The sequence below is a fragment of the Ursus maritimus genome, assembly GCF_017311325.1.
Source record: "Ursus maritimus isolate PB19 chromosome X unlocalized genomic scaffold, ASM1731132v1 scaffold_X1, whole genome shotgun sequence".
Lineage (NCBI taxonomy): Eukaryota > Metazoa > Chordata > Mammalia > Carnivora > Ursidae > Ursus > Ursus maritimus.
In genome coordinates this window covers 50,608,922-50,621,507 of record NW_024423319.1, presented here as the reverse complement: position 1 = coordinate 50,621,507, position 12,586 = coordinate 50,608,922, and the positions used below count along the sequence as shown (strand labels likewise).

The window sequence follows — 12,586 nt, the reverse complement described above, 5'->3', positions numbered from 1 at the left end:
CCCCCCCCCCCCCCCCCCCCCCCCGCTTGCTCATGCACTCTCTCTCTCAAATAAATAAAATCTTTTTAAAAAAAGAAGCTTAAAGTTTTCTTTCAGCATACATCTCTAGCACTTAATTTTTGTTTGCCCATCTAGAATTATATGCTAGTTTCATCAGTAGCTGTAGTTTTTTGGTGACTGTTTTAATGAATTTTAGGCTATACTGGAAACTTGTGATTTGGTGGTATGTCTTATATTATACTTACCATGGGAGTGTTGAAGAAACTATAGGATGGTTTGTATAATATTACCCCAATCATATAAAAAAAAAGAGCTATTGATAAGTAGTAATAAGATCTACATAAATATAGTAACAGGTCAGTACCCCCAGCATACTTTTATGCATCGCCTATAAAGAGCATGAGAGCATACAGAGGGATTGGCAGAAGGCAAAAGTTAATCTTTAGAGAGGCAGACACCCAGTGTTTCTGGGCAAGTTCATTTCAGAGAAGAAAAACTATGAACTATGCCTTGCTTCCATAGTAGAGCAGATATGATGTATTCAACAGCTCATTTGCTTCTTTTGAAGGGCACTTTGTGGCTTAAGGACTTTTGTTTATGTTGCCAAATTCTTTTCATGTTTATATTCAAGAAACTAAGTTATATGTGCAAAAAATAAATATAATTAGGACTATTAATTTCTTTTGGGGTGGCTGAGTGGCTCAGTTAAGTGTCTGACTCTTGATCTCAGCTCAGGTTTTGATCTCAGGGTTATGGGCTCAATCTCCAAATCCCACTGTGTGTGGCGCCTACTAAAGGAAAAAAAAAATATTTTTTCATTGTGTGTGCTTGTGTATGTTGATATGTGTGTACTCCCACTGCCACCTCTGTCCCAGAAATCATTTGGTGAATGAAAGCTAGTTAAATGACTTGGAGTTATAGGGAATTAATGGCTAAAAGAAATTAGCATAGGAGCTATATCAAAGGGAACAGAGAATGTGTACCAATACTATGAAACAAGTAATAAAAACCTAGTTGAACTGTTTTAAAGAAAACCAATATAGAATTCTTCAATAATGTACTTAAAAGTAAGTTCATGTGATTTTGCCATAACCTAATTATTTAACATCAATATTCTGTCAAGTGGGGGAAATTCGTTACAGCATATATAAATATTTAATATATTTGATGAATGGAAATCAGAGGTTTAAAAATTATTAAATGTTCAATCAGAGCTAGTCTTCTGATTTCAAATAGCATTGTAATAGTAATTTCTTAGGAAATGTGGTTCCACTTACATTTTCTGTTATCATATATATCTTTTATCTGTGGCCAAACGTTTCATTCAACTCAATTTCGTGTTTGTAAATTTTCATAGTTCACCTCAGGGACAGTAGATAGTTTAAATGCTACTGATGACTAATGATTATGCGGTTAGCAAATAGCAACTATTTAGCTTCAATAATATTTTCTTATTGTTATCAGGATGATTTGTTTAAAACTGAACAGCTAACTATTCTTAAACTTTGATAAAAATATTCCTTTGGAATGTATAAGACAAACCAAAACAATAATTTTTAAAACACAGAAAGAATTCATTTAATGCAGAAGTTTTACAGTGCTGTCTATAAAATTATGCCTACTGGAAAATGAAACAATAGGCTTTATATATATGTTCTTACAGAGCATTTCTTACCTTACAGATGAGCTCAGTGAAAATGTTGCAGCCTCGTCTGGAAAACATTCTTTTCAAGCTCACGTTTGAAGAACATGTAAACAACATCAAACCGAGCATCATAGCAGTCACTCTTGCCTGTGAAGAACTGAAGAAAAGTGAAAGCTTTAACAGACTTTTAGAGTTAGTTCTTTTGGTTGGAAACTACATGAACTCAGGCTCAAGGAATGCCCAGTCTTTGGGTTTTAAAATCAACTTCCTTTGTAAGGTAAGATAACATTTTATAATGCTAATTTACAATGATAATCTCATCTGTGAGAGGGGTCACTCTAAATTGGTAATAGTACATAAGCCAAAAAACGTATGCTTTAAAAGGGTGAATGTTGTGGTAAGTGAATTATATCTCAATTAAAACAGATCAATATACATTTTTTTAAAATTTTAGTGCAGTAAAATCTCAAAGACTATGCAAAAATCTGTGGTAGTATAGTACTAAACTCTGATCAGATCTTACTGGAGTTTGTAAATTTAAAAAAAGTGCCTTTTATAAGGTAGATGCAATATTGTATTTCAGTTCCCTTGTACTTATTAAATGTCTCTCTAAAAACTATTTGAGGAGCTGAATGTAATGAGGTAAACAGCCAGAAACCTCTTTTTGGATATGCTTTGCTTATTCCAGTCTAAACCATCCATATTCTTTGTTGTTAAATACTGTTGTTACTAAGCTTATACTAGCTATAATAGTCTATTAACTAAAAGTGGAAAAAAAACTCAAGTGACAATTATCTTATTGTTTTGATCAAGCCATTTCAGAGTATCTGTTTTTGAGATTTTAATTCTCGTGAGAAGAAACAGAGAAGCACAAAAGTGATGGCATACGGCCATTTCTAGGCTATAGTGAACCACCTTATTCAAGGGAAAGATCTGTTACAAAGAGAAAACTGAACACACGCTGAGGTGAAGGCCTATAAGAAAGCTAGAGAGGAAAATAAATCTGAAAACAAGCAATCCCTCTTTGACATCTCACCATTCTTTCAGTTTTTTTCTTCTCACAGCTTAAAACATGGAGAAACTTCGGTTAGTTCTTAAAGTATATTATAACAAGAATCCCAAATGTAGGAATGGATATAAATTTCTATTCATGCATTAAATAGATGTACATTACATATACACAGACTAGCATTTTAATATGTATCAAAAGTGATTTTCTTCGGGTAGTTCTAATCCAAATAGAGAATAACCTTTGTAGGTAGTAGGATGTATAATGGAATTATATCTGTTTACTCCTTATTCATTTTTGAGTTATATAAGGAAAGAGGGCCAGGAAGATAGGGAAGATTATCTGAAATGCTAGATTTTATTAAAAAAAAAAAAAAAGTTACTCCCTCTTCTTGTTATATTAGGGGACATGTAAAATTATTGGATAATGCCAGAGAGAATAAGGCAATGTTTGTAGTAAACTGGAATAAATCATAGCCAGATTTATAGGATAAATCTAAAATTTAATGCATTTTCATTGTATAGCATAGCATATATTCAATACTAATAAAGTCACCTCTTCTGAAGATGCTATTTGTTTTGAGTATATGCCATATGCACAGTGAGTGAATCAAGATATTGATTATAAAAATATTATAAAGAGAAAATATGACTGAAAATTTATATTGTATACCTATTTCACATTTGATTCATATAAAAAAGACATTAAAAACAAACTAATTTGAATAAATATGTACCCTTTCTAAGTGTCTTAATTTCACACTATTCCAGTTAATTGCATGAACTGATTTTTATAGCAAATATGAATAAGTCATTTATACACAGAAACAAAAGATATTAATCTCACAGAAGGACTTTACGGTTATATTCTGGAGAGAAGCTTCTTCCTGTCATCTACCTGTCAAATAAAAGTCCTTCCATACAGCACTGATCTGACATGTATCACTAGAGGTATGCTCAAAGGATTCAGCACAAAGATTTTTGCCAACTTCAAATGAAATAAAAATAATCTTGTAGGAAATACTATCATGTAGTAATAGATGTTCTAAAAGAGAAGTGAATGTTTTAAAATGCCCTCTTCCCTCCCCCCACCACTTATCAGTAGGATTTTTATCTTCAGGGAAATACTTGTCATATACATGCATGATATTCCCCTAATGTCTAGAATTAAGAAGATGTTCCTGGAATACAAAGGATTCTAAGTAGATGTAAATGTCTAAAATGACAGAAATTTATGAAATACATAGAAATAGCTTAGGTTTATAATCTGTTCAAAAGTGAATTAACTACTGATGTATGATTAGCTAGAATTGCTGTTAAATTCCAGTTATAAAAGATTACTTGGTTGATTTTTCTTAATTTGTTTTCCTTAAAGAATAGCAGAAAGAACTTCCTTTGTAGAACTGATTATGCTTTGAAAAATGCTACCATTTTCCCACCTAAATTGTTCTAATGATAATTTCCTTTCTCAGTGAATTAAAACTATAATCTGCTCTTCACAAGAAACTATAGAATATGTTAAAATATTCACCTACATCTTTTAAAAAGGAGCCATAGTATAAGCAGTTAAACTTATCAGATGTATCTTGTAATAAAATAATATTAAAAATTCAGATGGTCACAATTGGCTCCTATAATATTTGGGAAGAAAAGGAAAACAGATGGGTTAACCTAAATGTCAAATATAACTCAATGGTATCATTACCATAAGTACTACCCTTACCACAACATGCTTTGTTAATTTGCAGCTGTGAATTATCACTTTGTGAGTCACCAAACCAGGGTTCTGAACTGTAATACAAGTCATTTCCATGCAGATGAGTTCCCTATGTTAGTTTTGCCCCTGCTTGCTTGTTGGTTATTAAAATGCTAACCAAAAGCAGTGGTGCACTTCAGGGTCATTTATTTATATTTTCAGTTATATACAATAACGTATAATCTGCATAAAAACAAAACATTTGAAAAATCCTTAACACTCCCTAGACACTAAGCTTTGTAGGTTTATCAGATAAGGATCTGTGTTTGCAAACAAGGGAAAGTGATTCTGGGGCGCCTGGGTGGCTCAGTCATTAAGCATCTGCCTTCCGCTCAGGGCATGATCCCAGGGTCCTGGGATCAAGCTCCGCATTGGGCTCCCTGCTCCGTGGGAAGCCTGCTTCTTCCTCTCCCACTCTCTCTGCTTATGTTCCCTCTCTCGCTGGCTGGCTGTCTCTCTGTCAAGTAAATAAATAAAATCTTAAAAAAAAGGGGGGGTGGTGATTCTGTCTGACTTAAGCAAAAAAAAAAAAAGGATTTTATCAGGAAAATATGAAGTAGCTCAACCAGAAACTGAAGAAAGGCAAATAACTTGGCCTTTAAAAAAGCAGCATTTGGGACACCTGAGTGGCTCAGTCAGGTGAGGGTCTGCCTTTGGCTCAGGTCATGATCCCAGAGTCCCGGGATCGAGTCCTACATCAGGCTTCTTGCTCAGCTTCTCCCTCTGCCTGCCAGTTCCTCTGCTTGGTCCCCCTGCCTGTGTGCTCTCTCTCTCTCTGACAAATAAATAAAAATCTTAAAAAAAATAAATAATTTTAAAAAGCCTATAACAATGGCAGCTTTGAGAAAACAGGGAGCAAGAGCAAATGGAAAATCTTTTCAGGAAATTGTGTGTATTACCTCCAACCATTTTCCTACTCCTTTCCCTGAATTTGATTCAGATTCTTATTAGAGAGAGATACTGATTGACCTAGTGTGGATTACAAGAATATTCCTTGTCCAAGGGAAGGCAAAGAACCTTGATTGAGAACGCTACCAAGACTGCCTGTGATGGAAGATTGGTCATGTCCTAAAGAATGCTGTTAACCAGAGATAGGGACACCCAAGATTAGGGGCAGGTGAACAGGTATCAGGTAGGCCCAAACAAAGACAAAACAAAAGAGATCATCAGTGTACCAGGGGGATACAAACAATACAGAAAACACATAGAAATGGTACAGTTAAGTGGTCAGGAAATATACTACATATAGAGTATTATGTAACATCACAAGATACACTGTGAATGAACACCAAGATTAATGACCGTTGAGATTAACAAGACTTCAGAAGAGGGAGAGATTTTTGGTGATGGGGTGTGGATGGGCAATACTGTAAAATGAAACAGAAGGATCTTGAAGGATAGGTAAAATTAGGTTATATAAGGGAAGAAGCCATAACCTGACAAGATGGAAGAATGCTGGACTCAGAAGCTACCCTTTAGCTTCCATTTTGCCCATTACTAGCCAGATTTTCATGGCTAAATCACATATTCTCTCTGAACTCAGTTTCCTCACCTGTGAATGAGGAAATGCAGTGACCCTTGTTTATTTTGTTATATAGGATTGTTTTTTGGGTCAAATAAAATGATTTTTGTCAGAGTAATTTGAAAAATTATAATGGTAAATGGTAGTAGTTCTTTTTAATGATGGTAGATAACTAGGGATAATCATCATGTGTTTGAAGATGAATTAGAAAACCACATTGTCTGGAATATTGGGTGCATGTTGGAGACAAATTATAACATTTGTAGGCAGATTGTGAGAAGATTTTGAATTATTTGTATACTAGTTTGGATGACTTGCCTTCATAATTTTTTTAAATTATTCATTTCATAACTTATAAAGGCAACAAACCTTTCTTTTTAAGCCTTGTGTTAATATTCCCTTCACCCATACTATTGCTTTCTAGTCATTCTAGTTGGACGGAGAGACATAACAAATCATGATGCAGTAGGATGATCTGCTTTTGTATATTAAACAAAGAACCTGAAGAAAACATTTCAGTTTACTATAGAGAAAATTTTGTATATATTCCTTTATGTCATAAGGATTATTAATATGATAATGTAATTGTGTTCCTTTTTCTAAGATCCATCATTTCTAAAGTATATGTAACATAAAAGGCCTTACTTCCTAGAGACCATCACATGGTATTAGTGACAGAATATTGTAGGTATTACCCCAAGCACACAAAGGAAAGTCACCAACTCCCCCTTAGAAGTTGTAAGAAGGAAAGTAAAAAAGGTTCAGTTTTAATGAGAAACAGAAGATTAGTTACCAGAAAACATGATTTGTAAATAAAATGACTTCCAAAATTTGTAAGTATATAATCCAAGAGAAAATCTACCAAAAAACCTAAGAAAAAAAGTCATATCTAAGTACTCTAAAATAATTTCACATCTCATGATTTTTAGCTGAACTGATGTGAATTGTTTCCATATAAACTTAGAATCTTAACATAAGAAGGTAACTAGTCCTGGGTACCTGGGTGGCTCAGTTGGTTAAACATCTGCCTTCACCTCAAGTCATGATCCTGGGGTCCTGGGATCAAGTCCCTCATCAGGCTCGCTACTCAGTGGGGAGCCTGCTTCTCCCTCTGCCCTTCCCCCACTGGCTTGTGCTCTCTCTCTCTTTCTCAAAAATAAATAAAATCTTAAAAAAAAAAAAAAAAAGGATGGTAACTAGTCTAGCCTCTTCAGTCTATAGTTAAGAAAATTGACACTCCGAGAAGGGAAATACTTTGATTTGTATTGGCAGGTTCTGCCTGCCACAACACGATACCACAGGCTGGGTGGTTCAAATAATAGAAATTAATTTTCTCACAGTTTTGGAGATAAGTCCAAGATCAAGGTGCTGGCCTAGTTGGTATCTGGTGAGGTATCTCTTCCTGGCTTGCAGACAGCCATGTTCTTGCTGTGTTCTCACAGAGGCTTTCCTCTGTACCCTGCATAGAGAAAGAGTTGAGAATGTGCCTGAGAGCTGTAGTGTCAGCTCCTCTTCTTTTAAGGACAAGAATTCTATCAGATCCTAGGCCTCACCCTTCTGACTTTTTTAACCTTAATTACCTCCTTAAAAGTCTTATCTCCAAATACAGTCACTTTGAGGGTTAGGGCTTCAAATGTAGATTGCTCAGGATAAGGCCTTTCCTGGGAAGTGAAACTTCTCAGTGCTAAAATTGGGACAGTCCCAGGCAAACCAGGACAGTTGGTGGCTGCTTTAGTTATGAAACTAGAGGTAGGGTCCTAGTCTAATAATGCTCCATTTTCCTCTCTTTTTTAAAACATGTAACTTTAACAGCTTGTCTTTTGCATTTTTATAATGCCCTTTACTGTTCTCCTTCATCTAGTTTTGCTCTTTAGATCTTCTCTGGTTCCCTACACACTTTGAGGACATTATTATAGAACGGTTCACACTTTAATTATTTTATTTCTCTTTCAATGCTGAGCACTTGTGGAATTTGGATGTATATTTTATTCCACATTAAATCCCCAGTGTCTATTTATATGAAGCCCTCAATAAGTTGCTCTTGAATGAAAGTCAGGCAATTGATTAAATAAAGGATTCATTGTGAGTGTTTGGCGTAAGTGTTAACTTTTTTATTTTTTAAGTTAGAGAATTTAGTTCCTCACAGATGTAAAGGGTATATTTTTTACCAGCAAAACTATTGAATATGTAATTGTCACACTGCTGTGGTTTATTTATAAAAACATAAAATATACTGTTTTCTATAAATATTAACCAGCAATTCTACCTTTAAATATGGGTTAATAAATAAATATATGACTATTAATTTATAACCAAAGATATTTTAGAAAATAACCACTGTAGGATATACTGAAATGCACCCTACCAAAGATCAATAAATCCTAGTCAGTAGTCCACACATTTGGTTGCCTGTGTTTTTTACAGTTTATAAAGTACTTTCCTTGTGATTCGAGGAGGTGAATTATTATTAACCCCATTTGGCAAATTAGGAAACTAAAGCCCATTGAAGTTATACAATTTTTCCAATATTAAAAAGCTAGTAAGTATCCAAGTTGAGGCTTAAATCTGTTTTCTGTGTCCCAAACTTTGCAAGCATATTGCCTCTCATTCCACTGTAGCAGAATGTTTGGATATACATGGCTCAGTTCAAGGAAGCATTACAGAACATCTCTGCCTCTTATGGAATTGTGAAAATGGGGAAAATTACATGTGGATTTTCTTGACTCTCTGGTAGCTTATAAAATGAGGAATCCTTTTTTTATTCAAATTGAATTGGAAGTAATTGCAGGAATATTAATAGAAAATTTATCTTCCTCTAATAGATTTTTAATGTATCCAGGTAATAAAGCCTGTATATTTGTAATAAAATAGCACCTAATAATCTGCATAATTATAGAGCTATCACTTGGCTTTGTATGTATAGTTTCTCAGAGCCTTTCAGTTTTACAAATGAAGATCTGCTCTCCAGAGAGGACTGACCCAGGATCTCAGTGTCAGAGGTACAGTTAGAACCCAACTTTTCCTAAGACTCAAATTATTTCAGTGGCTCAAGCTATTTTTAGAGTTTGATGGTCTCTTTTGCTTCACTGAAATATTTTTTTTCCCCATCACACAGCATTTAACATTATTTGAATTTGAGGGGAGTTGTGGTTGATATTTTGCTGAGAAGAAAATTGCTTTACGGGATGTAACTTGTATTGGAAAATGCTGTGTAAGGGAAGATTAAACTATCAAGTACAGGGTTGGGTGGAATGTTAGGTCTTCTTTCCAAACTTTCCTTTTTCTCCCTTTGGGTCCTTTAAAATTTCCTTCCCAGAGGGCTGTTTGCAGGAAAGGGTTTTCAGCTGGTGATCTTGAGTCACTGGTTGTAATCAGTGACACAGATCCAAATGTACAGCACAACACAGAACAGCTCATTTCTGTTACTTTGCATTTTTAAATATCATCATGTGATATCATGACACATCATACTATTTGTTCATAATTTATGACCAACAGACACAAGCATTTCAAGTTAAGGGTTTGTCTGTGCCAAATTATATTCTTTGAAGTAGGAACACTTACCATGTTTGACCTCTGAAACAACTAAGCAACATAGAATGATTTAAGGACTGGATATCATTCTTAATTTTAAATAGTTTCTTTTGTTCATCTTATTTGATGGCTGACCTTTCTTTAAGTCCATTGTGTTTTATTGTATTGTGCTTAATGGGCTCTCATCATTGAGAACCACTGAATAGTTTCTTGAGCTTAAAGATAAATGTTGCACTCCTGTGGTACTATGCCAGTGGTGACATTTTAGATTCAGTTTCCACAATTGTGTCATGGGTTTTTGTTTCCCTCAGTTCTTCATGTAAATCAGTATACCAAAATTTATAATTTTCAAACAGGAAGCATTAATATTACTTAAGTCAAGAAGTCCAGGGTGTTTGGGGTGCCTGGGTGGCGCAGTCGTTAAGCGTCTGCCTTCGGCTCAGGGCGTGATCCCAGCGTTCTGGGATCGAGCCCCACATCAGGCTCCTCCGCTATGAGCCTGCTTCTTCCTCTCCCACTCCCCCTGCTTGTGTTCCCTCTCTCGCTGGCTATCTCTATCTCTGTCAAATAAATAAATAAAATCTTAAAAAAAAAAAAAGAAGTCCAGGGTGTTTAAATTTGTAAACATTGAATTTATTTTTTAAAGAAACAATGCTAAGTTCTTTTAATGCCCGTATGTTACTTGCTATATATCCTAAAGCACATACTGTTAATCAGTGCATGTGGATTTGTGCGCACAGGCAAATGGTAGTACTAAAAGACTACTGCAGTGATTCCCATTTCTCTAATAATCAAGATGTTTGGATACCAGCTTAGAAATTCAATCCAACGTCCTCACATCTAATGTCTTTTGTGCCATTTAAAATCTGAACAAAACACAGGCTACTGCTTCTGAACTTCTCTTTAAAAATGCAGCCCTCTTAGGCACCTGGGTGGCTCAGCGGTTAAGCGTCTGCCTTCGGCTCAGGGCGTGATCTCGGCATTATGGGATCGAGCCCCACATCAGGCTTCTCCGCTATGAGCCTGCTTCTTCCTCTCCCACTCCCCCTGCTTGTGTTCCCTCTCTCGCTGGCTGTCACTATCTCTGTCGAATAAATAAATAAAATCTTTAAAAAAAATAAATAAATAAAAATGCAGCCCTCTAAAAGTTAGAAACATGATCTTTGCTCCCTGAATTTGTAATCCCGTGAGTACTACCATGTGTTTTGAAGACTGTCCTTCAGTTGGAAAATCAGCTCTTTTCCCACTTCTAAGATGTAGAGTTCCTAGTCTCTTTATACTATAGTAGTCTGTACATACAGATTGACTTCCTAAGTAGAAAGAACACTTGATGAAGGTAGTGTGCATTTCCATCTTTACAGGTGCTTTCTTTCAGGATGGCAATCTCAATTTTTACAGATGGTCATGACATTTTCTAGATTTCTGTTAATGTGGAGATGCATTATATCTTTCTTATTCTCTGTAGCCTGCATTATAGAATTGAAATGGGAGCAAACTGCTGTATTAGCGCAGGCAAAGCTATGTGATCACGTGGAGCATAGGAATTAACCAGTTTTGAAGATATACTTCTTTAACTCAGTATACAGGCATACCTCATTTTATTGTACTTCACTTTATTGTACTTTGCAAATTTTGTGTGTTTTACAGATTTAAGGTTTGGCAATCCTGTGTCCAGCAAATCTGTAGGTGCTATTTTTCAACAGCATTTGCACACTTGGTGTCTCTGTGTCACATTTTGGTAATTCTCAGAATATTTAAAACTTTTTCATTATTGTTCGTTATGGTGATCTGTGATCAGTGAGGAAGACTTACTGAAAGCTCTGATAATGGTTAGCTTACAGTATTTTTAATTAAGTTATGTACATAGGTTTTTTTGATATAATGCTACTGCACACTTACTATACTACAATGTAGTGTAAACATAACTTTTGTATCTACCGGAAAACAAAAAAAATTCATCTGACTTGCTTTATTGCGATATTCATTTTATTGTATACTGAAACCAAACCTGCAATATCTTTGAGGTATACCTGTAGTTATGAAAGCATATGTACAGCACAATACCTTTTTTGAAAACTCAAACTCTGATTAAAAGGAGCAGATTCATACCTCTGTTCTCCTACTTGCCTCTAAAAATACAGAAGTCTCGTGAGCTTATTTAAAGATTTTTCTCCAAGTTGAAATATTCATTAATTTACATTCCTTGGTACAAATTAGTCAGTTTATACTTTAAATGTAACACTTGTTTGTTTTTTTTTTTGGCATCTGATTATATCTGTTTAGATATTATCACATTTACAACACTATAGCTTAGGCTGTGTGAAACTTCATTATAACCCCCCCCCAATTTTCAGTTTATTAAATTCTCTGAAGAACAGTAGTTTGTAAATGTAATTTGTCTGATGCAGACTTGATTAGTATCCCTTGTTGATACTGTGACTGCTTTGAAGGCATTATTTTTCTTCTTACAACATTTTTTCCTATTTTACTTATATATGTGAAAACGTTCTGTCCTTTAAACACACACACAGGCACAAATGCATGCACTCCCCAGGCCCTTAAATGATCATTGTATTGTGAAGCCTATGCTGCTATCCCTGCTTTTAACTTTTATATTAGGGTGAAATCTGCCTCCCATATGTCTAGATAACTTGCTGTGAGGGGCAATATGAAAATACATGGTACACAGTTGCCCTGTGTACTAGCTATGCCTAGTTATTGTACTCTCCTGTGCAAATACATGACCTTTTTGACAAGGAAGAGATTCCAATTTTTGGAAGTTTTATAGTAGGGGAGGGACCCAGGAAAAGGTATTAGAAGCCAGACCAAGCCAAAAAGTGTATTCGTGTGTGTGTGTGTGTGTGTGTGTGTGTGTGTAGAGATTGAGCGAGTGATTAAAAGAAAGAATGAAAGAGTGAGAAAGAATCAGGGATGATTTTCAGAATTGGATAATCAGAAATAGGATTGAGTTACATACGTCTCATGCATAAATTGACAAACTTGTAAACAGCATTTGAAAATGCAAAGACTTGCCAAATTATGCTCCTTTTTTTTTAAAGATTTTATTTATTTATTTATTTATTTGACAGCGAGAGAGAGAGAGAGAGAGAGAGAGAGAGAG

The 12,586-nt window shown here is 35.1% G+C and overlaps 1 protein-coding gene across 2 annotated transcripts in view; it reads left to right on the top strand.

Moving 5' to 3' along the window:
- The window catches only part of DIAPH2 (diaphanous related formin 2), a 1,070,037-nt gene that overhangs the window by 562,029 nt on the left and 495,422 nt on the right, over positions 1 to 12,586 (top strand). For both annotated transcript variants that reach the window (XM_040630182.1, XM_040630183.1), the window contains one exon: positions 1,683 to 1,922. In XM_040630182.1, the coding sequence (XP_040486116.1) occupies positions 1,683 to 1,922 (240 nt within the window). The remainder of the gene's footprint in view (positions 1 to 1,682; positions 1,923 to 12,586) is intronic.